The sequence below is a fragment of the Lepus europaeus genome, chromosome 8, assembly GCF_033115175.1.
Source record: "Lepus europaeus isolate LE1 chromosome 8, mLepTim1.pri, whole genome shotgun sequence".
Lineage (NCBI taxonomy): Eukaryota > Metazoa > Chordata > Mammalia > Lagomorpha > Leporidae > Lepus > Lepus europaeus.
In genome coordinates this window covers 23,359,530-23,384,750 of record NC_084834.1, presented here as the reverse complement: position 1 = coordinate 23,384,750, position 25,221 = coordinate 23,359,530, and the positions used below count along the sequence as shown (strand labels likewise).

General features: G+C 49.8%; 1 protein-coding gene and 1 long non-coding RNA gene across 2 annotated transcripts in view; one reads left to right on the top strand and one right to left on the bottom strand.

The window, feature by feature from the left end:
* LOC133765491 (uncharacterized) overlaps positions 1–15,623 on the bottom strand; it is an 81,789-nt gene extending 66,166 nt beyond the window's left edge. The window contains exons 1-2 of the long non-coding RNA XR_009866601.1: positions 15,520–15,623; positions 10,464–10,595 (exon numbers count right to left, since the gene is read on the bottom strand). This is a non-coding gene — a long non-coding RNA (uncharacterized LOC133765491). The remainder of the gene's footprint in view (positions 1–10,463; positions 10,596–15,519) is intronic.
* Positions 15,624–16,757: 1,134 nt separating this feature from the next.
* Positions 16,758–24,823, top strand: SFRP2 (secreted frizzled related protein 2). The gene is made up of 3 exons (XM_062199473.1): positions 16,758–17,274; positions 19,471–19,551; positions 23,649–24,823. The coding sequence occupies exons 1-3, from the start codon at positions 16,773–16,775 to the stop codon at positions 23,951–23,953; spliced, it is 888 nt and encodes a 295-aa protein (XP_062055457.1). The 5' UTR covers positions 16,758–16,772; the 3' UTR covers positions 23,954–24,823.
* Positions 24,824–25,221: the final 398 nt, after the last annotated feature.

The following is a 25,221-nucleotide window of genomic DNA, read 5'->3' as shown; positions in this document are numbered from 1 at the left end:
AAAATATTCATTTTTAAAAAGATTTATTTATTTATTTATGTGAAAGGCAGAGAGAGAGCGAGATCATCCATCCACTAGTTCACTCCCCAAATGGCCTCAAAGGCCAACTGGGCTGATCCAAAGCCAAGACCCAGGAGCTTCTTCCTGGTCTCCCACGTGGATATAGGGGTGCAAGCACTTGGGCCATCTCTGCTGCCTTCCCAGGCACATTAGCAGGGAGCTGGATCAGAAGTGGAGCAGCTGGTACTCAAACCAGCGCCCATATAGGATGACAGCAATGTGGGTGGTGACTTAACCTTCTATGCCACAGCATTGGCCCCATCACAAAACATTCTTAACTTTTTCCTAACTAAATCCTGCCTGGTTCAAGAAGGCAGTTTAAGTGCTGCTTATTCAATACTTGTGAATGAATTATGTCCTAAGAAGAGGCTCTGAAAGACCCAGTGGGCTTTACTTCCCACACTGTACTTGACAGTCAAATCTGCCCCATAGTGTAGAGGTTCTACAAGCACAGATTCCAGGGCCAGACAGCAAGGTCTTGGCAAGGTCTTTCACATCTCTGTGTCTCACATCTCCAACCATTACATGGAGACAACACTGCCAGTGAATCTATGCCAAGGGCTCACTACACATTCTCACAACATAAGCACTACCTAAGGATTGCTGTTACTATTAGAAGTATGTCTGATTTTAAACTAAAATTCCCTACAGTAAAATGGACATACACATGAAACAAATCAATCCAGTTTTATAAGTGCCCAAACATAATTAAATGTTTGTTTCCTAGGGCTTGGGTTTCATTATACATGATTTTGGTTTTATAGAGAAAGGAAGACAAAGAGGGAAAGTAACTTTCTCAAGACCATGCAGCTGTCTTCATTTGCGTGCTCAGCAGATGAGTTACTCCATCTTTCTTCTTCAAGCTTCAGCTCGCTTACTTTCCACAAAGAAATATGGATTGCACTTCAAATGGCTTTGAAATTCTGCACAAATCGGTATGTGGAGACCCGTCCTGAGTTTTTTGTCTCTCTTTGCAGTGGAGCTCATCATTTGGGAAGAAAAAGAGGAAAGTGAGCAGCTGGCTCTGTAAATGATGTACAAATGAACAGCTTAGAATGTCTAGACCTGGCTTATGCTGCCTAAATCCTGGGTCCCAAGGAGGCAAAGAGGAGGAAGTACCCTCACCTGCACAAGAACATGATGTCCAATCACACTGACAGCAAGGACTCATCCAAATGCCACCCCAGGACTAAATCCCATGATCAGAAACACTTTCAGACAGGAGGAAATAGAAAAGAGAATCAGGAATGCAGCCTATTATCTGCACACATACATTGAGTAACAAATTAAGGGCACCCAAAATAACAACTTTTACAAGATAAAGGAGGAGTGCAGAAAGACAAAGTGCAGTGTCAAAGCTTGTGACAAAAACAAGCATCAAAGCTTGTGACAGAATTATGACAAAACAAAGTGTGAGGGCCAGCGCTGTGGCACAGGGGGTTAAAGCCCTGGCCTGAAGCGCCGGCATCCCATATGGGTGCTGGTTCTAGTCCTGGCTGCTCCTCTTCTGATCCAGCTCTCTGCTATGGCCTGGGAGAGCAGTAGAAGATGGCCCAAGCCTTGGGCCCCTGCACCCATGTGGGAGTTCTGGCCATTACAGCCATCTGGGGAGTGAACCAGCAGATGGAAGACCTCTCTCTCTCTGTCTCCACCTCTCTCTGTAACTCTGTCTTTCAAATAAATAAAATAAATCTTAAAAAAAAAAAAGGAAGTGTTAGATGAATCAGAGCCAATACAAAATGGGCCAAGGGGAAGGACTCTATGCAGAGTATTTTCCGGTGGATGTCAGAGTGTGGTTGGCCATTGGACCAGCTGCTCAAAATGTGGCTGTAGCTACATGTGCCACCGCAGACCAGAGAGCATGGTCTTCAACACTGCTGGTCCAAAAATACAACTGTTTTGTCAGCACATGCAAATTGATCAGACACTAATCACACGATGAAAGAATTGGTGGCGAGCGCCAAGGATGATGTATGAGGAAAGACAAGGCTGGCCGGCCCTAGAGGCTCAATTCTTCCAACTTTTGGTAGCTTAGCTAATCAAGTCATCAAATTGCTCTTCAAGTCCAAGTTAGCTCAGAGGACAGCCTGGTGATACCAGCTGCTGCGCCTCCCAGGCTGTCCCCCACTTCCTCCACAGGAGCTTACTACTGCAGAGTCAGAGGGGAAACGCATTCTCTGATCACAGGTACTGTGCTTAAATGCCAGTCTGGAACTGTTTGATACAGGCAGGTTTGTAGGTTGTGTCACACCATAAAATCAACCCACTACAGGTTCCCCTTGATGTATAATGATCACCTCCATCATCAAACATGCTCAGGTTCTGCTATTTAGAAGTTCAAAGCAAAGCAAAAGCACATGGAAAGCTTTGCACCTGACTCCATCCGGCCCTGCCTTTGTTGAGCTCCTTAATTTCACAAGGATACGGTCTCTTACTGCTGCTGTTACCTTTTTCCCACTTCTTGGCCCTCCAAGGGCAGGTAGGATCTTACAAAATGGGAGGGGAAAGACTTGGAGTTGTCTTTCCAAGCTCAGAGAGGGAGGGTGATGCCCCTGTCTCCCTTATCAGGATCACAGAGAGGTGAGATGTTCCCTGAACAGCTGCAGTCATCACAAGAAAACGGTATCTAGAACCTTCCACCAGGCCCAAGTGTTAGCAGATCTGCTTCTATTCCAATTGGTTCTAAGGAGACATTGAGCTTTGGGAACCACAGTCTGCATTAAGTTAGGAACAATTCTAATCAATTCTGTTGAGAGAAAATAATAGCAAGGAGAATGGCTGTGTCTAACCCATCATTTTCATTTTGGGCAACATATTCTACAAGGAGTCTTCAGAGACTGTTGGCACTATCTTTCCATTTCATTTTTCTTTTTTTAAAATTTTTTTTTGATAGGCAGAGTAGACAGTGAGAGAGGGAGACAGAGAGAAAGGTCTTCTTTTTCCGATGGTTCACCCCCGCAATGGCCGCTGTGGCCGGCACGTTGCGACGGCACACTCCATTTCATTTTCCTATGAGCTTTTAGAAGTAGCTGCATAGTTCCTGCTCCACCAAATCATTGTACAAAAGCTGGTGCAGAGAGTATTCATTATGTAAGGGTGTTCTTGCTCTTCTGTCCCAGGCTTTTCATTAGTAAAGGTGCTGGTGAGTAGTAAATGCCTCAAAGTGTGAACAGCACTTTGACCTAAAAAGTTAACACAAACACTTCATGCCACTAAACTCTATACTGAACAAAAAAAGGTTAAAATGGTAAATTTGGGGGCCGGTGTTGCAGTGTAGTGATTAAGCCACCTCCTGCAGTGCCAGAATCTCATACAGGCAACTGTTTGAGTCCCAGCCACTCCAATTCCAATCCAGCTCCCTGCTAATGTGCCTGGGAAAGCAGTGGAAGATGGCCCAAGTGCTTGGTCCCTTGTCACCTCCGTGGGAACCTAAATGAAGCTCCTGGCTGCAGCCTGGTCCTGCCCTGGCCATTGCAGCCATTTGGAGAATGAGCACACAGGTGGAAGATTCTCTCTCTCTCTCCTCTCCTCTCCTCTCCTCTCCTCTCCTCTCCTCTCCTCTCCTCTCCTCTCTCTGTCCCCTCTCTCTCCTTCTGTCTCAGTAACCTTGCCTTTCAAATAAATAAATCTTTAAAAATGGTAAATCTTATTATAAATGTTTTCTTACCACAACAGGCAAAGGTAACGCAAAGGAGGATTACCCAAGATAACATCCATAAGCATATGAAGTTCCTTAGAGGGTAGGGAGCCAATTAGAGAACTACGTGGGTCAGCACGGTGGGCTAGGGTAAGAATGGGAGGTTGAGAATTCTATCATGTGTACAGAGACAGATGTAAATGTCTTTATTCTGAGATTGATAGTGAATCTGAAGCATCTGCAGGACACAGTTCACAGTGTCCTAGTGGATTTTACAGGGTTGTGCTCTCGCACTGTCTGAACCACTCTTCTCCAAGCACAATCTGTCTACTGTTTCTAATGGAGAAGGTCAAGGGCCGGGGTGGAGGGCCAGACTCCAGATGTTGTGGCTCAAACTGTCAGAACTAAATTCACTCTTTCCACTTGGATTGTTTCTCAACAACAGCACGTGACTGGAAAAGAGAATGGCTCCATTCCAGGAAAGGAAAAAAAAAAACTTTCTGTCTGTGTTTGCCTTAAGTGTGTGATTTTTATGTTTAGCCATCAAGTAGAGTAGTAACAAACTACATTAATTATGCACTTGCTGTTTGCAAAGCATATCACTTAGTCTTGGGGCTGTGATGATACACTCCTGCCATCACCAGGCATAGGGTCTGGATGGGTGGACAGAACATGTTTCTAGTTAGCAATGGTTACCCTGAGGACATTACCAGTGATGATTCATTACAAGGGTTTTTCTTAGAGTGCCAAAACTCTTCCCCTCAGTTAATATTTCAACTACTTGTCATCTATTTTGTAATACAATTTTGAGTTAAAATCCAAATTCCAACAACAGTAACAACATTCTTTAAATAATTAGATCTATTTCTAATTTAGTGAGTCTGATTTTCTTTTGAATGCACAACAAAGTTTAAGTCAGATTTGTTTTCTTCTTCCTAGGATGATGGTGTGGACTTCATTTTTGGCCCTGTCCTCAAAAAGCTGAGTGGGACGCTAACTTTGCTAGTGACCCGGGTCTCCGTCCTAACACCTCATTACAAGTACATGGCCGGTTCCCAGAGGAAGTCTCTGTGTTGGACTTGGCTGCCATGATACACTACTGACTACCTGGAGAAATAAAAATGATGAACAGCATTACATAATGTTCTTGCTGTACACTTCTTGTAAGAGCTTAGTGCTTTTAACCCTCACTACGTGCTATTATTATCCCATTTTACTTATGAGGATACAGAGGCATGGACATTTTAGGTAACCCATCCAGGATCTCACAGCTCAAAAGCAGGGAAGCCAGATCTGAACCCAGTCTGAGTTCTTACCATCAGCCTGTTCCATGTATCAGCTTGGGAGATGCTCATCTCTCCAAGCACCGAGCACACATCCCAAATTAACTGCAGGGTTTGCTTTGTGTGCTTCCAACCAGGCAGATGAAGAGATCTAAGAAAACCTCTGCCATCCTCATCACCCCAGCTCCGACAAGGAGACTCTGACGCTGCCCCCTGGGGAGCGCTGAGGGATGTCCTCCCTCTGTCTGCCTTTCCTGATCCATGGAGCAAGAGCATCAAGATAGCTCGGAGGATTCTTTTATCTTCCTTCCCTCCATCTTCAGTTGATCAAATTTCCCAGCAATTTACAATTCTGGACATATTTCCATAACCAGATCACCTCAAAAGGCAAAAAAAAAAAAAAAAAAAAAAAAGAAATCTAACCCATGATGGCCAAAAATGCATATTGTACAAATAAATCATAAATGTGTATTCCTAGTTATAGCTGCAACACATTCCAGTTTGCTCAAGAATTTTATTTGATTGAGAGAAATTAACTCAGAAAATACTTTTCTTTCTTAAAAAATGCTTTGATCGCTTGGGTTAGAGTTTTATGCAAAACACTCTCCTGCTCAGACATATAATCTGTATAAGCTTTTAAAGCATTATTGCCTATGATGTACCTTGCAAGTAAAGCTTATATTTCCCAAAGGCATCCCTATGGGAAACTCCTATAGGAGTGAATTAAAATTTCTAATTAGAAATGTAGAACTTCTGTAGGATCAGCATCTTAGACGTCTAAGTTGTAGGTGATGGCTTATATTTCTCTAGCCCTCTTCATAGAAGCCTGTTTTCATTTCTTCATATTACTTGATAGTGCCAAATACAAATGCAGGGGAACTGAATCATAACCTACAGATTCTACCGTGACACAAATCAAAGCATAACCATAGAGAAGAGTTGATGTAATACTTTCCAGTTGTCAATTTTTTCTCTAGCCCAACTTTAAAGCACAGCAACCTATAAATTTTGTCAGAGTTATTGATCAACAATTACTTACTCATTACTTCAGAGTTATAAATCAACAATAATTTCTGCAGCATTATTTAAAGCAATAAAGTATGCCCATAAGAGGATATTTCAGAAATTTCATGGATAATGGATTTAAAACATCAGTTTATTTGAGTGCAAAAAAAGTTTTGAAATCCATGCATAATTTTCTCACATTATGCATTTCCCTCCATGTGTATAGATTTCAAAATTTTTTGAAATTTTTTATTCCATTTTCCGTGAACTTTCTGAAGTCCCTCGTATACGTGGTGGGCATTGCTAGTACTCCCTTAGCATTCAGATCCTGTCCACTTAGAGCCAAAAGGCAGAACCGCATGTTCTGCTCCTCTGAGGCTCCAGGTATCCTTCTGACGGATTTGGTCAATAGATTCATGAGTGAAAAGGACACGTGTCACCTCCAAACAGAAGTATTCAGAGATTCTGGTGAACATCTTGTGCAGCAGACAACAACTTGTTATGGAAATGCCAGAATAGAAAGCAGCTACGAATGCTGAACTGGAAAAACAGCGGCCCCAGGAAGCCCCTGGCCTTTGCATTACTGAGGGACAATCTAACACAACCTTTTCATGAGTGAGAGACAAACTTCTGTTGTTGGGTGGTGGCTGTCAGAGCAGTGTAACCTCACCCATCCTAGTTTACATGGTGTTGTATGTGATTCATGATTTGAGCCATATGTGCCATTCTCAGGTAAACTAGTCAACTCACTCTGTCATTGGCCAAACATCATTTCAACCCTGCCATCTTAAAAATGAGTACTAATAGGAGCCGGCATTGTGGTGTAGTGGAGAAAGCCACCGCCTGCAGTGGCAGCATCTCATATGGGCGCAGGTTCGAGTCCCGGCTGCTCCACTTACAATCCAACTCTCTGCTATGGTCTGGGGAAACAGCGGAAGATGGCCCAAGTCCTTGGGCCCCTGCACCCACGTGGGAGACCCAGAGGAAGCTCTTAGCTCCTGGTTTCGGATTGGTGCAGCTCCCGCATTGCGGCCATCTGGGGAGTGAACCAGAGGATGGAAGACCTCTCTCTCTCTCTCTCTCTCTCTCTGCCTCTCCTTCTTTCTTTGTGTAACTCAGACTTTAAAATAAATAAATAAATCTTTAAAAACAATGAGTACTAATGTGTGGTTATGGGGAAAATTGGGAAGAACAATTTCCACAAATTAATGTACAGTCTTTTTTTCTAATTTTTAAAGTTTGCATTAGTATGTAATACCTTGTGTTTTTATGGGGTGCAGTGCAGTATTTCAATATGTTTACACAGCATAAACTGATCGGACCAGGCAAGTAACCTTTCCATTTCCTTCCTCATAAACGGTAGTGGCCCTCTTATTCTGCAGAACACCAAAACCTGTTACCTTCTTCTGACTGCACTTCAGAGTCCGTTACCCAATCCCCCATTGCCCCCTCCCCTCCCTTTCTGGACTCCGGTAATCACTGGTTTAAACTCAGATTGATGGTGTGTGTACATATACATATTTAACTTCCATATAGAAGAGGAAGCAAGCAGTATTTTTCGCTCTGTGTCTGGCTTATTTCACTTGACATAATGATCTCCACTTCCACCCATTTTACTGCAAATGTCAGGATTTCATTATTTTTTATGGTGGAATAATATTCCATTATGAGTTATATCACATTTTCTTTATTCATTCATCCACTGATGGACTCCTAAGTTGATCCCATGTCTTGGCTATTGTGAATTTCCTTTACTGCTATTGTTATTTTTTAAAGATTTATTTGTTTATTTGCTGGAAAAACAGAGCAACAGAGGAAGGAAGGAAGGAAGGAAGGAAGGAAGGAAGGAAGGAAGGAAGGAAGGAAAGAGAGAGAGAGAAAAGAAAGAATGAAAAGAAAGAAAGAAATATAGATATCAATCTTCCATCTACTGCTTCACTCCCCCAGTGGCCACAAAGCCAGGTCTGGACCAAGCCAAACCCAGAAGCCAGGAACTCCATCCCAGTCTGCCACATGGGTGGCGGGAACACAAGTACTTGATCCATCTTCTGCTGCTTTCCCAGGCACATTATTAGGGAGCAGAACAGCCAGCACTTGATCCGGTGCTCTGATATGGGATGCTGGCATTGCAAGCAGCAGCTTAACCCACAACAGTGCCACAACACTGGCCGGCCCACTTAACTTCCATCAAGGAAAGCAATGGCACACATCTTAGTATTCAATGTTGAATCGGAGCACCCTTGCCCACAAAGGACAGATCCTTCACATATCTTATAAATCAAAAACCTAGAAATTATCTTAGCTAAATTACTTCTGAGAGTAGAATACAGCTAGACACAATATATAAACCATTCACAGCTATTTCACACCAGTGGGATTGTGGACACATATTCTGTGAACAAAAGGAGCACCATTCACATGAATATCTTAGATCTACCCTGACACTGTCCCTTTCCAAAGCTACCCTCACCCGAGTGAACACATTCTTCTCCCAGACCACACAAACTCAAACTGACTCCACCTTCGCTGTCACTTGCCCTCAAGGGAGGCAGAATTGTGTCTTCCAAGCATATTCACCAGGAACCAGATAGTTCTGATCCTGCACATTCTTTTCTGCACAGAGGGATACTTGAAAGACATGAATGGGCACAATGGTGCAGAACGTGAAGAGCCAACCCTTCTCAAATGCTAACCACATCATTTTTGAGGTTAAGAGAAAAAGCTTGATTGGCTTTTGCTTTTTTATTGCAAATCTAACATTCCTCTTTTCAGCCAAATTGATATGAGAAATATCATATTGAGAAATATAAGAAAAACAGATTCTGAGTTCTGACCAACCTGCCCAAATGCCAGAAGACATTACGATCACATTTCTGTAGTGGGAGAAATCTACACAGTGGGTGCTGACCCAGATTACAATCAGGGTACATGTGGGCCAGCCTCTGCAAAAACAGTACCACTTTCGAGCTGGTAAGAAGCTAGAACCAACCATGCAGGACCACATTATCCCGAAACTGTACATGATTTGCATAGGACCTACAAAGTACCTGTACTGTTGTACCACAGACCTCCATTATGACAAGGGGAAAATCGTGTTGAATGGTGTCTGTCTGTCATTCAATTGCATCTTTATAAAGCTTTATGTGTGCTCACTCTTTCTTGAGTGAAAAGAATGCAACTATTTGTAGATCTGGGCAGTGATATTAATGCTAAGGCCACTGCCCACTTCATAACGTTCTGTGCTGTCTGAATTTTTTTTTCCCTTTGGCATGGAATAAGCATTACTTTTACAAAGAAAAGAAAAGCATCTTGGTGGCAGAGGGTACAAAATGTAAGTGAAAAAGCTGCCTGTTGATTTGATTTAATTTTCAATTCATCCCTGCTGGTCTCTTAACTGTTGGCTATTGACTTGGGAAATGCAATCGTTTAGGATTCACTTGTTTGGTGGGTCAGGAGTTTCCAATATACTTATTCCAAGGTAGGGTTTTCAAGACATTGAATATTCTTCTCTGAAAGTAAATGTATGTAAACGGGGACGAGTAGAAGCTCCCTTTGTTAGTTTCAGCTGGCCCTATGTGACAGCAAAAACAGATCACGCAAGACCTTTGACAAGCTTTCTCTGATTCTCTGCTTCCTGATGAAGCCTACAATAGTTCAAAAAGCAGCTGAGGTTCTCAGACATGATCAGCAAATGGATCGTTAATTAGCCTCTGCTTTGTTCCTTCTTTAGCAAACAACACCTATTTCATTCTCTGAAGGTATTTAGACCCTTTATGGTTGGCCTTAGCCAAAAGGCTAACTACCCTTCACCCTTTATACCAGTGCAATGGGGGAAAATTATTCATCCTCAGAAATAGGAGGAAACATTTGTGGGACATAGAAGTGAAAAGATAAGGTTATTGTAGTGTAGAAAATTTTGGAATCCATGCATAGTTTTTTCCACAATACACATTTTCCATGAACTTTCTGAAGACCCCCCTAGTACAAGTCATCTCCATTCTCCAGCTAAGTACAGAGAAGCAGAAATTTTACTTCTACCTGAAGAAATACTAAGCCACAAATCCCTAAAGGTAGATCCCTTTTGAGTACTACCTCAACAGACATGGTAGCGGCCCCGTCATCTTCTGAGTGGAAGGATGGAATTAAGCCCCCGGGGGGGACTTGAAGAAGCCCTTCTTTCCATGGCTACAGAGCAGTGCGAGGCAGAGTATGTGTCCTGCCGGTGGAGACAGAGTGACAGCCCATGGAACTCGCCCCAGTGGCTATTTGTCAAATCTTTTCCATACTTGGGGAATACTGCAGAGAAAAATGCACTTTCCCCAAAAAATTCAAACGGAAAGAAACCTTGTCACAGCAAAGCTCAGTGCAAGCAAGATTGACATGTCTTATCTCCTCCAGCCTTCCATCCCCTGCCCCGCCCCCACAGCCACTTCCTCTGAATGAACAACAACTAGCCTACCCAGTGGGTGTCCACTTACACCAAACAGAAGGGAGGCAATGATGTGCTGTCAGGATCCATTCCAGAGAGGGAGGCTAGGGAAACCTCAGGTAATCCTGCTCATCCTGGCTCGAATCCAGAAGAATCTGATGCAGAAAGGGTATCTGAAATACTACAAATAATAACACATTAACCGTGCTCATAAAACACGCTATTCTGCCTCGTTTTCTTCCAAGGCAGAACTTGCCATGAATTTCTTCAACTAATTAAGGTTTCAAAAGAAACTAGGGGAAAACAGAAAGGAAAAAAAAAAGCCAAGAGCATCATCAGACACTTCACACACTGGCCATGGACCAGAAACCCAATTTAACATTTGGAAATGTTATTTCTCTGTAATATTTCATTCCCCCAATGCACCACTGGAGCATTAAAAATTATTAAGAAATGTTAGGCTCACGAATGAAACTTTGTTAATGGTTAATGTCAGTGAATTCAGATGGCTGAATCTACATATGATGGAAACTAGCTTGAAATTATACTCTTAGCCCTAAATCAACCAAAAACAAATGCCCTTCTAATTGGTTGATCTAATTGTTTCTGTGAATTTCGTGACTTGCTGAAGTTGAGTGTGTCATAAAAAGATGAATCTGGTCAACGAATTTGACAAATGTCTTAGTTTGGGCAGCAAAAAAATCCACAGTAATAGAAAAAAGCCCAGACAGACGGTCACACCCAGAATCCCGCCAAGTGTCCCTAAGAGTTATTTCGCTCACAACAACAAAGGGTTTTTTGTTGTGAGATTCGACTCTGGAAAGATCGGACATGTCTGAGGAACTGGGGTTCCATGTGTTGCCTTAGAGCCAGCAGGCTTTATTGTATTGAGTGTGCACTTATCTGATGGCGTGAAACTCCAGCTTAGCCAGTGACCCCTGCTGTTCACAGCAGACAATGGAGGAGAGGACTCTCCTCCCGGAGCCTCTGCGGCCTGCGGATCCCCTTTGGTGTTTGCTGTTTCCATTCAGCAATTAGGAGATACTTCAAGAGTCTCATCAGCAGTTGCAACACGTCAGAGAGCCATAAACTACGGGGGACCCCCAGAAAGAGACAGACACAGTTGAGAAGAGGCAGAGGCAAAGAATCCGTAAAATATGTCTGTAATTAAGAGTGCAAAAGAGACGGTTGACACAAATTTCAAGGAATTACTACGGTCCAGCAAATTCGAGACCTTCTGTTGTAAATAAAACCAAGAGGATGCTGAGGGAGTGGGGAGGGCGGGAGTGTGGCTTCGCCTGCCTCCCCCCAGGGCACTGGCGCTCACTCGCCCCCCGCCCCGGAGTTCTGCGTTTTGTTTTTGTTTTGCTTCGCTTTGCTTTGTAAGCAGAAGCAGCCCGGGACGTAAATCAGACGTGCCATGCCCCGTCCTCCCTCCCTTTTCGCCAAGTGTCCGGGGTGTTTTCTCATTGAAGGAACAGCACAAGAAGTCCGGTCTCCCCCAGGGCACCAGCCCCGCACAGCGCCCCGCAGTCGGGCGCCGCGCCAGCTGCAGCCTTGGCGCGATTGCTTGTGTGGTTCGGAGCTGTCTTCAGACTTTCTCTGCGGAGCTCCACGGGTGTCCACTCGGGGCCTTCGGGCCCTTGTCAACGAGCAAGTATGCTAGGGGACAAAGAGGCCTCGGGAGCTCCAGGGGTTCACGGCGGCTTTGAATCCGCCACACATCTCACGCGGACCCAGGCCGTGCGGGCTCCCCGGCCCCCCGCCCCGCACACCTCCCCACCCCCGCCGCAGGCGCCCGGTGGGGACGGGGTCCTCGGGCAAGGACCCCGAAACCGGCGACTGCTTAGCCCCCGGAACTCGCCCTGAAGACCACAGTCCGCGTCTGTGCCGCCCCTCCTGGCGACAAGGGGACGTGGCCGAGGAGGGGACAGCGGGGCCTCCCTGCTCAGACCTGGAGCTCGCCAAACCCGTGAAATCCGAAATAAGGAGATTTGCGCAAGAGCCCCCGGTGGGAGTTGGCCAATGGCTCGCCCTCGAATTAGGAAAAGGACAGGCTTCGGTTCACAGGTGCGGGCGCCGGTCCCGGTCCCGCAGATGCCAGTGCGAAGCGCCAGGACCTGCGGGCGAGGCGTAGCTGTCGGAGCGCCCGCACCTGTGCGGCCCGCGTGGGCGCGGGCAGCTGCCCCTGCCCGGCGGTGCACTCCTCGCTGGGGTCCGGGCGGAAGGAGGGCTACCCCACTCCCCTCGCGCCCACCGAGTTTGCCACCCTTAAGGGACTTTTCTCTGGTTTGAGAATTGGCGCCCCCGGATGGCTGCCGCTCATCCCGCGGAAAAGTACCCGAGCTGGCCCGGGTGGGAGCTAGCAAGCCCGGGGGGTTAAGGGCCAGGAGCAGGAGGAAGGGGAGGAGGAAGAGGTCTCCTCCCCCCCTCCCCCCCCCCGGCCTTCGCGTGGACCGCAGGGAAGCGACCGCGCGCACAGAGATGCCCGACCGCTCCCGGCGTGTTCTTGCGCCGAGATGCGCTGGCCGCCCGCCGCGCTGCCACTGGACTACGTGACCCGACTCCAAGTACTTAACGCCCCTGGGCCCTTTCCCTGTGAGCCTTTAGGTGCAAACGGGTAATAATCACTCGAGGCGTGGCCCTCGGGCAGGCAGGCAACGCAGCCTCAGCAGCCGCGCGGGTTGCCCCTCCCGGGGGTGCCTGCACAAGCCTTGGCTCTGGGGTAGGGGGTGCGCCCCCAGGAGGTCGTGCGTTTTGGTAAGGGGCATGGGAATCCGAGCGAGCTTTTCAGGTTAACCGAAGCGCAGGTCGGAGGCGTGGACATTCCAAGGCTAAGAAGCCTGGCTCCGAATTGAGGAGTGCTCGCGCCGCTCGATTATGGGAACGAATAAACCAGCGTGGGACCCCTACGGCCCCAACCCAACCCCCTTCTCTCCTGGCTTCCTTTGACCTCCCGATTCACAGATGCGAGCAAACGCAGGGGTGCGGCGGCTCCTGAGGTTGGCAACCCCCAAACATTGCAGAGCCTCTGAGCAGGAGAGTTAGGGTCCTGCCCGCCCAGGTGTCTCCGGTACCAGTTTAACCCAGCAGCCCATGGTGTTGGGGCGATTGGGGGCGACGGGGGCCCTAACCACAGTGGACCAAGTCTGCAACACGGTGTCCTGCAGCCTGGGGGGGGGAGGGTTTGGGGAGAAGGGGTACTCACCCGATCAAGTGATGCTTGGGCGCCTCCTCCTGCCCCCATGCCAGGCTCGATACCTGAGCCCAAGTGCGGTGGACACCCAGCACCTCTTACCCTGGATTTAGATGGCTTCCGTTGCTAAAATGGGCAGGTGCAGCCCGGGTTGTGGCATAGGGGGTTAAGCCCTATGCCGGTTCTTGTCAGGCTGCTCCCCTACGATCAAGTTCCCTGCTAATGTGCCTGGGAAAGCAGCAGGGGATGGCCCAAATCTTGGGCCCCTGCACCCATATGGGAGACCCAGAAGAAGCTCCTGGCTCCTGGCTCCCACCAGGCCCAGCCTTGGCTGTTGCAGCCATCTGGGGAGTGAACCAGCAGATGGAAGCTCTCTCTCCCTGTGTGTGTCTCTCTCTGTCTCTCCTCCCTATATAACTCTGCCTTTCAAATAATAAATATGTTTAAAAATAAATAAAATGGGCAGATACTACATGGGGGGACAGATAAACAAAACAAAGGTCCCCGCCGGCTTGATAGACTGCCAGGGTCTGAGGAAGCCTGTGGCCCACAAGGCCAAGGCCAGCAGGGAGTGGCGACCAGCGGGTTTAGGAAGGCGCCGCCCCGCGGCCGCTGCCGGTGTCTGCAGCGTTTTAGAAGGGGCCATTTGGAGACCCGGCCGCGAAGGCGCGGGGCGCGGGGAAAGGCGCTTTTCGCCTGGACAGCGGCCTCGCCCTGGCCTTCGGCCCTGCGGGAACTGTGCGCCTGCTCCTCAGCGGCTGGAGCGCTCCACGGCCGCGACTGTCCCCAGGCACGCGCCTGGCGGGTCGTGGCCACGAAGGGAAAGGGTGTGGGATGCGACCCTGGGCGAGAAAGGAAGAGGCAGTCGGTGCAACTGTGGGGTGAACCCAGGTGACACCGGCGTGGCAGCGGCTGAGCATCACCCAGGCGGGCCCGAGCGGGACGCCGCGCAGGGCCGGGACCCAGACTCCAACAAGACTCTCGGCGCCCCCTGGCGAGCAGCAGGGCCGCACGCGCTCCCCAAACAATGCCCCTGGCCGCGCGGGCCCCCGGCAGCTCCCGAGGTGTTTGGGCACCGGGAGGCTCAGACCTTGTGTCCCCAGCACGGGTATCTTTGGGGCGGAGGCGACCCCCGGGGAGGGCGTTGTGGTTGGGGGCGGCGGAAACGACCGACCCCGAATCTCAGCCCCGGCCCTAAGTCCCAGCATGTCTCTGAGCTCGGGCTCCGATCTCCGCTGCTTGGCTCGATGGGCTGGCGTTGCCTTTGGGGTTTGTGTTTGGGGGGTGACTTTAGTTAGAGACGGAAAGGCCCAAGGTCAGGTCTGGGGGAAGGGCGCCCCTTGGCGGCCGCCCCCGGCCCTTCGCGGGCACTGCTCGAGCGCGCGTCCAGGAAAGGAAGATGGAAGCTGCGCTTTTCGGCGCCCACCTCCTTGGCGCTCACACGGTGCGCGCCCCCCGCCCCTATGGCGTTCTTCCCCGCGTGCTCGCGGCCACGCAGGGGGTAAGAAGTCACGCCGAGGGGGCCTCCAATACCAGCTCGTTCACCCCCTGGTCTAAGCCGCAGGACCACAAAGCGCGCGGGTGACTCGGGGACGGGGGGGAGGGGGGGTGCGCCGAGGCCAATGCGTCTTCCGGAAGGAGGGACTTAGGGAAGCCGCGCTCTGAGCCTGGTGGGGGGAGCTCTTCCGAGGCCGGGAAGTCCTCACAATGCGGCCACCTTACATGTGAAAGACTTCATCCTCCGGGGATTAGCTCGGCTCTGCATCTCCTGCCCCAAGCGGAACTTGGGGCGACCCAGGGGAAGGAGCCTCCCCACCCCCATCCCTGCCGCAACCCTCACCACCCTCCCAGCACACGCTCCCCTTCCCCCTGCTGGCACCCTATGCCCGCTTTGCAGCCGTGAACTTACTGTTTGTAGTCCTCAAAGACACGAGAGCCGCAGCTCCGGAGAGCAGAGGCCGGCCTGTGTGCTCTGTCCCGCACCCCGGCGCCCAGCGGGGCGCTCCCGGTACCTACGGGACGGGGGAGCCAAAGCTGCCGAGGGAGGCCACGCCTGGCCCCCGTGGAGCTCCGGGCAGCGCTCCCTTTCTGTCCCTGCTCCATCCCAGCCTGGCACGTGTTCTCCCGGTGTCTTGCGCCGGCCACCCGCCGTCCCAAACGTTGCCGGGGGCCGCCATCCGGCTCTGGCGAGCGCGCGGGTGTCGGCGGCCTGGATGCCCTCAGGTATCGAGTCATAACCCGCTTCGTTGGAGAGGGGGTTAGTCTCTTCTCCAAACCGGGACCGACGAGACTCCAAGAAGCCCCATCTCCCCAAGCCACTCAGTGCCAACAAAGTTACAGCCCCAACACTATGGTGCTGGCTCGTTTTTCCTGTCAAGTTTTGCCCACATGACTCTAGAGTTCTGGTTTGTTTGATTTTTTTAAGGGCCTGGGGGTGGGGGGGGGGAGGTAGGAAGTGGACGGGTAGGAGGGAACCCCACATGGGCCAGGCTGCTGAACTCGGCGAGGCGGATCTCAGGCTCTGAGCCCCGGGCACAAAGAGCGCCGGCCCGCCGGGCCCAGGGCTCCGGGGACTCGGTGCGCGCCTGCAATGCCGCGGCCCGAGCAACCATCAGAGCGGATCGGGTCAGCACAGACCCGAGCCGGCTCCCGCTCGCCGTGTGCCTCGGCCGCCGGCGCGATCGGCCCGCCCAGGGCAGGGGCGCAGCGGCCAGGCGGGTCTGTGTTGATACCGAGAGCGCGCGCGCGGCAGCATCTGGGGAGGGGGTGCAGCCCGAGTTTCCTCCCGGGGAGCGCGTGAGGGGCATTCGCAACGGAAAAGCAGACCGAGAAGTCGCGGCCAGCCCTCCTCAAATTACTCTCCACTGGCTCCTCCCCTGCTGCCCCCCGCCCCCCGCCACCTCCAGATTTGCATAAAAAAGGCCAAGAAAACTCTGGCTGTGCCCCAGCCCCGGCTCACTCTGCTCCCCCGGGTCGGCGCCCCCCGGAGCCGCGCGCCGGCTTGCAGCGCCTCGCCCGCGCCTCCCGGTGCCCGGCTCCTCCGCGCGCCTGCCGCCGGCTCCCTCGATCCCCTGAGCGCGCCCGGGTCGAGCTCGGGCTCCGGCCGCCTCGCGCTTCCCCCGGCTCGGCTCCCTCCGCCCCCGCGGGGGTCGCGCGCCCACCATGCCGCAGGGCCCCGGCTCGCTGCTGCTGCTCGTGCTCGCCTCGCACTGCTGCCTGGGCTCGGCGCGCGGGCTCTTCCTCTTCGGCCAGCCCGACTTCTCCTACAAGCGCAGCAACTGCAAGCCCATCCCGGCCACCCTGCAGCTGTGCCATGGCATCGAGTACCAGAACATGCGGCTGCCCAACCTGCTGGGCCACGAGACCATGAAAGAGGTGCTGGAGCAGGCGGGCGCCTGGATCCCGCTGGTCATGAAGCAGTGCCACCCGGACACCAAGAAGTTCCTGTGCTCGCTCTTCGCCCCCGTCTGCCTCGACGACCTGGACGAGACCATCCAGCCGTGCCACTCGCTCTGCGTGCAGGTGAAGGACCGCTGCGCCCCGGTCATGTCCGCCTTCGGCTTCCCCTGGCCCGACATGCTCGAGTGCGATCGCTTTCCCCAGGACAACGACCTCTGCATCCCGCTGGCTAGCAGCGACCACCTCCTGCCGGCCACCGAGGAAGGTAAGCCTTCCCCTGCCGGCGCGGCGGAGGCGCTGCCGGGGGAGCCCGCGGCCCGGCGCGGATGCCCGTCCCGGGAAGGGCCGGAGACGCTTCGCTTGGCCTGGTCTGCCGTCCTCGCTAGCCCGCATGTGAGACCCCTGCGGCTCGTGTGCTCCTCCAGCGAGGCTTAGGGCCAGGCTGTGTTCACAAAAACGGGGCGCTGAAGGCGGCTTTTCCCTGGAGACTGTTCTGTCCGGGATGCCCGCGCCGCGTGCGGAGCGGCTCTGCGCGCAAGGCGGAGAACCCCGCGCAGGGGCTCCTTCAGCCGCGTCCCGCACGGTCTTGCGGCTGGGCAGGATTTCCCACGCGGGCCGGATAACCGAGATGCACACGCGCGCGCGTTAATAACTTTGCCGCTATTTGTCCTCTGCGAACTTAGGTTTCAGAAATAAAAAGCAGAGCTGGCTTTGTGTGTGGGAAAAATGAGTGTTGGTGGTAACCGCTCAGGTGCTTGGGGAAGTGGGCCTTGATGAGACCCCCGCGGGGACCCTCTTTCGATCCCTATCAGATTTTTTCTATGAGGACTGGTTTTAATTAACTGGAGAAAAATCATGCAAAAGAGAATTCCCCGAGTTTAAAAAAAAAAAAAAAGAGGGGGAGTTCCTGTACAAAAACCATCAAAGCAATGAAAACCTCATGGGTTGTTGCTATTTTTCCTGAAAGGAAAACATATACAATGTGTCTGAGCTGATTTAGGTCCCCCTGGGATAAAAAAGGGGCTTCCTAATCCCGCTCAGGGCTTCGGCAGCATCTCCCTTTCCATCTCTGTTTTCCTACAGACATCATTAAAGAAAATGCAAAGTTATTTAGCAATCTTTCCTGGCAGGCACCATGAGTTTGCAATCATCTTATTGGTTAGATTTCTAATTTATTGCAAATGTTTGGCATTTTTCAAACATTTGTCCAACATAAAGCATAGGCCAACCAGTACAGGTTAGCAACATTTTATATACATTCTGAGAGCTCCCAATTAAAAATGTTTCCTTTTGTTTGGGTAAGGGGCCTTCAGGGCAGCTTTGTGTTCCTGTTGTTTTTATTCCTTGTCTGCTCTTTAGCGTCCACATTCTACCCCACATACCTCTCCCCAAAAGTCACTTTGCTCCTGCAAAATGGAAAGTTTGTGTTACTCAAACTTTACTCTTTGTGACTTTTTCTGGTTTGATAAACAAGTTCTGAGTCACCAGGTTTTTTTCTGTGAGAATTCAGTTTCATATTTGTGAAAAATCGAATTTCACCTGATTTTTAAAAGCCACTAACACATTTATAAATGAGAGAAAAGGTATGTTTTCTACTTCCTTTCCCCCCTCACAAAGATCAAACTCTGATAATCCGCGCTTGTTACGCAATTCCTAGCTCTGGTCAGCTTCATTGACAGTTTTGCTTCATCTTGGATTAGCTTTGGGAAGGAGTTTGTGTGTGTTTGTTTTTAGAGTTTGAAACAGGCAAAGAGGGGGCAAGAGGAAGCTGGACCAGGGACCTTGTAGGTAACAATGCAATAAATGCTGCCTAATTCCAGCCAAGCAAGTGTGGCCAAAAGCACCCAGTGATGTGCAGCCCTGCACAACAGGCTGTGTAATCACTGAGGTGTATGTCCCAGGTGGAACTCACCTCCCCATCCCCACCCCCCAACCCTGTGGTCCTTAGGACACAACATCGGCCACCCCTCCCAGACCAGACTTAGAGCTCACTCGCCTGACACCCAGAGCTCTACTGAATAACATGGGCTACTCTAGTGTCCTGGAAAAAAAAATTGGCTATAGCCTATGGTCACATTTTCCCAGCCCCCTCAAGGATCTTTGCCGCTTGTGTGCCTTCTTTGACAGGCTTTGGGAGGAACTTTCTCAGGCCAGATCTGTCGGGGGTGGGTGAGGAGGGATGAGTGAAACAGCTGCAACCTGTCCAGCTACTTGTAGCTACACACACCTGCACACTCTCCCCACCAGGTCCCTTTGCAGCCGGAAGTCATTGGTACCCACACCATCTGGATGACCTCATTTTGCCCAACCAGATACCAGAGAAGCGAGAGTCCTACTTTGATAGGGGCGGGAGGGGGACAGCGGCCATGCTGGCCTAGATGAGCCCGCTGAGTTGCTTACAAATGCCACCTGCTGTTCCCTTTTACACAAACTCACTAAAGACTGTTCTCTACATTTCTAGCTCCAAAGGTATGTGAAGCCTGCAAAAGTAAAAATGAAGATGACAACGACATAATGGAAACACTTTGCAAAAATGACTTTGGTAAGTAATATACATGCACCACCAGCAGCAGATTTCACATTCAAACCTTTCATTACCAGTGAGACTTACAGGGACAAATCCTTAAGCCGTTACTAGGTAAAGGTGAAATATAACCATGGTTCGTGTTTCTCATACTCATTTAACTTGCTCGGTGCCAGTGTCTCCTTATGTAACTATCTTGTATTGAGTTCCATTTTTAAATTGAGACTCATTGTTCTCTTAAGCAATAATCGAATAATGAGAAGTAATCATATCAGCAATGGTCAAGGGCACATTTTTATTCTTCACTTTGACCTTGTTTTGCCAAAGAGCGTACCCTGCACCATCTTCACTTTCAGTCAATTGTCAGGTGCATCTAGGAGGGAAATATCCAAGGGAGCATCCACAAAACAGATTCAGATTGGCCACTCACAGCAAATTTCCCCTGGCGTCAACATCAAGTTACTTTTACTTTTTTCATTATTAGTTCCTCCTCAGAATTCTGCAATAGTGAGTATACCCAAGGCACTAGGTACTCAGCTATAGGGGAGGGGCTACTTAAATTTACCAACAAGACACCTAACATGGGCTTTTGTGTAACCAGGAAACACCATCTTAAAATCTAGACATGTTTCCCATTGTTTTGTCAACATACACAGAAGATGTCATGATGACCTGGTACTTGAGGACAGTAAAAACACATGTGTGATATGTTGCCCAAGTTCCATGAAGTGCTTTGAGGCTAATTCAGAAAGTCTGTAGCAAATGGAATTGAACGTAAGTCTTACCTGAAACAAAGCATTTTGAAATCCATTCACGCAAGGAGTGTTCAAAAAATTCATGTGCAATGAATATTATGAAAAAACTGGGTTTCAAAAAATTTTATACCAAAGTAAACTTATCATTATTTTTTTTTTTAATTTAAGAGACAAAGAGACAAGGCCGGCGCCACGGCTCACTAGGCTAATCCTCCGCCTTGCGGCGCCAGCACACCGGGTTCTAGTCCCGGTCCGGGCACCGATCCTGTCCCGGTTGCCCCTCTTCCAGGCCAGCTCTCTGCTGTGGCTAGGGAGTGCAGTGGAGGATGGCCCAAGTCCTTGGGCCCTGCACCCCATGGGAGACCAGGAGATAAGTACCTGGCTGCTGCCATCGGATCAGCGCAGTGCGCTGGCCGCAGCGCACCTACCACAGCGGCCATTGGAGGGTGAACCAACGGCAAAAGGAAGACCTTTCTCTCTGTCTCTCTCTCACTGTCCACTCTGCCTGTCAAAAAAAAAAAAAAAAAGAGACAAACAGAGGGAGCTCTGATCCTCTGGTTCACTCCCCAAATGCCAGACAGCCTCAACTCAGCCACGCTAAAGCCAGGAGCTAAAAATGCAATCCAGGTCTCCATGTGGGTGGCAGGAACCCAATTACTTGAGCCATCACTGTTGCCTCCTAGGGTCTGCACAGTTAGCAGGAAGCTGGAGTCTGGAGCCAGAGCCAGGACTCCCAACCCAATACTCCAGTATGGGATGTGGGCATCTTAAATTCTAAGCCAAATGCCTGCCCATACTTATCTTTTACATCCATGTTTCCATGAACTTTTTGAAACACCCTTGTAAATCACTCTCATTAAGAGAGAGGGTGACCAGAAGACAAGGAGCTGGAGACTTTGTTGGCACAGAAGTCTTCTGCCAGTACCTCCTTTACTGTCCCCAGCCCCCCAGATGAAGGAAGCAACCCAGCAGGACACAGATCAGTGCGAAATGCAGAGTTGGGGGTGACCGAACTCCTAAGGCATTCCTGCTTCAAGCCTGTTGCAAGGGCAAGCACCTTTCAGTGTGTTAGGGAGGTTGGCACCTCTTGAAAGCATGTGTTCAAGCAGGAGACTAAACTCACTAGTGGACATGGACATGGACATGGTCCCTGCACTGTCAATAGCAGACTCTAGCAGACCTGGGCGAACGTTTTTGCATACTTGGCAAAGCCTAATCAGTGCTGCCTAGCAACCCCACCTCTCCCCCAGGAAGTGCCTGGGTTTAACCCTAGCGGGTCCCCAAACAATCTTAATCACCAGTGTTAGGAAAAGACTTCACACAGCTGAGAAAGGGGACAGAAAGGAAGCCGCTCGAAGCCCAAAGCAACCCTTCCCAGAGCACAAGGGTTTCTTGGGTTTCTGTGTACAACTCAAAGTAGCTGAGAGCCAGGCGTGGTAGCAGCCAGAGCCTCACCAGTCCACAGTTAGGGTTAGGGGTTAGGGTTAAGTTCTGCACCTAAAGTACAGGGAAAATGTAGACCATCTCCTTACTTCATTGGTGCAAGTACTGGCTCAGAACTGCCTTCCCACGTGTGCAGCCCACTGGTGGACACACAGGACCACCACCCCTGCCTCCTGCAGCTCCTCAGTCATGTCTTTCAGGGTGGGAAAAGTTATTTTGGGGCTTTGATTCCCCATGTTTGGTCCCAGCTGAAAATCCAAGGAGGAAATCCCTGGTGTTTCCCCACGGTAAGTAATGGCAGAGTTATTTGAGCGCTAGAGAACAGTGAGGAATGCCTCTTCCTTCTCGCTCAAACTGCTGAGTTCATTGACGCTTGGAGCTCAAGGATGGTTCATTTGGCTCAGTGAAATCTTGCACATGCCCTACCTGTCCTAGAGACCAAGTTCATGTCTCCCACCAGGACAGCGTCTGCTGGCCCCTCCACCCCCTCTGCAGAGGCTACAAGGACGTGGGCTGTGTCCACCTGGCTTATTGCATGCTTTGCATCTAATAAACTCAGAGTATGCCACACTTAGGTTCAGATGGCTATCATAACAGACAAAAGTCTGGCTGGCTCAGTGACAGCATCCTTGATTTTTACCTGATGCAGTTTCTGTCATTTGCTGGTTGCCGGGGGAGCTACCCTCAGTCAAATTCCCTCTCTGAGATTAAAAGGAAAAAGAAGAAAACCCCCAGAGCTGGATACGCACAAAACTCCTCCCATTAATGAATTTAAACAATGCATTAGAGCCCACCCAACTCAGAAAGTCATACTTGCGCATCATCTCCACGAAGCAGCTCTCAGTGGCACTGGAGTTGGCCAAGCCGACACTGCAGCCAGGGTGAGGAATCTGACAGAGCATGGACGGACTAGGCTGGGACACAACCTAACTCGGTGACCTCGTGCAAGTCACTCCACTTCTCTGGATTTCATTCTCTGTGTGTAACCGGAGATTTTAATGGGATGGATCCCTTCCAACCTTAAGATTCTACCCCTCTCCCGCCTTCATGGACTTCGTGAGATTTAACCCCAGCCTGTATGTATGTGTGTGTAGGGTTTTCTTTCCCAGAGCGCACTGTTCATGCCTACAAAATGTGTCTTTTGCAGCAAGCCACTTAACTTGTGGTCTCCACATTCTAATGAGTCTCACATACATTTTGGAAACAGCACATATACGGTCTTGGACAGGCAAATGAGAGCATATGAGGGTGAGGTCTTCAGAAAAACACTTTTATGGCTAAACATGTTGTGCTCTTAAAAAGAGTCTTGCCTTTTTTTTTTTCTCCTAGTTACTTTGCCAAATCAAATGCAGCTGTAAGATCAATTCTTTTTCCCTGTAATCTGTTCTTTAGAAAACAATGATTGTGTGATACAATTTCCTTACAGGTTTGTCCAAAAACCTCTCCGACATAATAAATTGAGTTTAAAGTTTACAGCCACAGAAGGATCATGTTTCACCTAAGACTCAGGCATTTCTTTTCATGCCGAGGTCTCCAATAGGGGAAGTCATTTGGTGGGCAGAGCGTGAACCGCATGCAACCTACTTAGGAACACAAGGGCTGGGACAAGGGAAGAGAACTTAATGGATGCCTGCAAAGAGAGAGTTTTTGAAAGGATGGTTGATTTGAAACAAAGTGCCTGGCAAAGGCTTTGAGGCTTTAGAAATGAAGCCACCTGCTTCCCGCAGCTCCCCGCCCCAGCGTGCAGCCCTTGAGGGTCTCATTAGCAATAAGAGGTGCATCACCTCCCCCCCCCCCACCTCCCTACCCCCGCCACGGGCCAACCCACCCAGACAGGGGAGGGGGAGGGGCGCTGCAGGCCCTCCCTGTAACTGGCGCCATGCTTTCTGCCTCCCCCACCCCCTCTTGTCTTCCTAGCCTTGAAAATCAAAGTGAAGGAGATAACCTACATCAACAGAGACACGAAAATCATCCTGGAGACCAAGAGCAAGACCATTTACAAGCTGAACGGCGTGTCGGAAAGGGACCTGAAGAAGTCGGTGCTGTGGCTCAAGGACAGCTTGCAGTGCACCTGCGAGGAGATGAATGACATCAATGCACCCTATCTGGTCATGGGACAGAAGCAGGGCGGGGAGCTGGTCATCACCTCGGTGAAGCGCTGGCAGAAGGGGCAGCGGGAGTTCAAGCGCATCTCGCGCAGCATCCGCAAGCTGCAGTGCTAGCTGCCGCAGCGCCTCTGGCCGCAGGGCTCCCGACAGGCCAGCTCCCGAGCTCGGCTGACCACTTCCGCTCGCTCGGGGACCTCAGCTCCAGGCCCGGCGGCCCCCGCCTGGAGCCAGTCTCCCTGCCTCTTGCACATGCACATCCCCAGCATTTCCTGAGTTATAAGGCCTCAGGAACGGATAGCTGTTTTTTCACATAAAGGAAAATTCCACCCAAATCTTGTAGAAATATTCAAACTAATAAAACCGTGAATATTTTTATGAAGTTTTACAATGGTTCGTTTAAAGCTAGTGCTGAGTAGGTAGCACTGTGACTTGGGTCTGATTTATTTTTTTCCTGTTTGGATTGAGTCAGCAGATTTTCACTGTCCAGGAAGGGTGTCATAATATGCACGCTGAATCATTTTTCTCTGTGGTCCGAACTTGTGGGTCACGAGCAACCCGGGTTGAGATAAAGCTGGCTGTTATCTCAACATCTGCTTGCTTCGGGCCTGAAACGCAAGTGTTTAAGTCTTAACAGCAAACCACGGGTCATTTTCCACCCTCACTGGGAACTTCAACGTTGCATGCCTCACGTTCTAGCCGCAGCACTACCACTTAAGGAAAGCACACTAACCATTTCTCACCGTATGATGCCTTCAATAAAAGGCAAAGCAAGTAAGTGTTATCATTGAGCTGAGTCCTTTAAGCCTTGTTTAAAACATTTTTTTTACTTAAGTTTTGCAAATTAAACTTTTGTAGCTTACCTGTAATATACATAGTAGTTTACCTTTAAAAAGTTGTAAAAATATTGCTTTAACCAACACTGTAAATATTTCAGATAAACATTATATTCTTGTATATATAAACTTTACTTCCTGTTTTACCTACTCCTGGTCTTCTGGCTTTGTCTTCTGAGTAGGGGGAGCTGGGAGGGAGCTGGACTTGAGAGCTTATTTCCTTCTGGAGGAAAACTCACCTGTTGCTCAAGGAACTCCGGAAATGTCTCCTCTGCAGCCCATCCAGTGCCATCCACCTGACAGATGTCAGTCCGCGGACCCCGCGGGAAGCAGAGATTGGCAGGTTCTGGCCAGGGGTGCCTCCTGTGGCATCTGCGCAGTGTAGCTGCAGCCCGGTGGCAGCACCAGTCACACTTCAGGTCCAGGAGCTTAGCAGTTGTGCTTGTTTATTCCTGAGATTTTTATAACAACCAAGAATACCCCTTGCAAAACTGTTCAAGCTTCCCCCACTTAAACCCTCTGCTAAAAGCAGCCACGCTTTGGAGAAAT

What these genes read in the sequence shown, in the direction of transcription:
- SFRP2 (XM_062199473.1), top strand. Translation starts at nt 16,773, where the DNA reads ATGCCGCAGGGCCCCGGCTCGCTGCTGCTGCTCGTGCTCGCCTCGCAC. An exon ending in CCTGCCGGCCACCGAGGAAG is followed by an intron (nt 17,275 to 19,470) that starts GTAAGCCTTCCC and finishes CTACATTTCTAG; the next exon opens with CTCCAAAGGTATGTGAAGCC. An exon ending in ACTTTGCAAAAATGACTTTG is followed by an intron (nt 19,552 to 23,648) that starts GTAAGTAATATA and finishes TTGTCTTCCTAG; the next exon opens with CCTTGAAAATCAAAGTGAAG.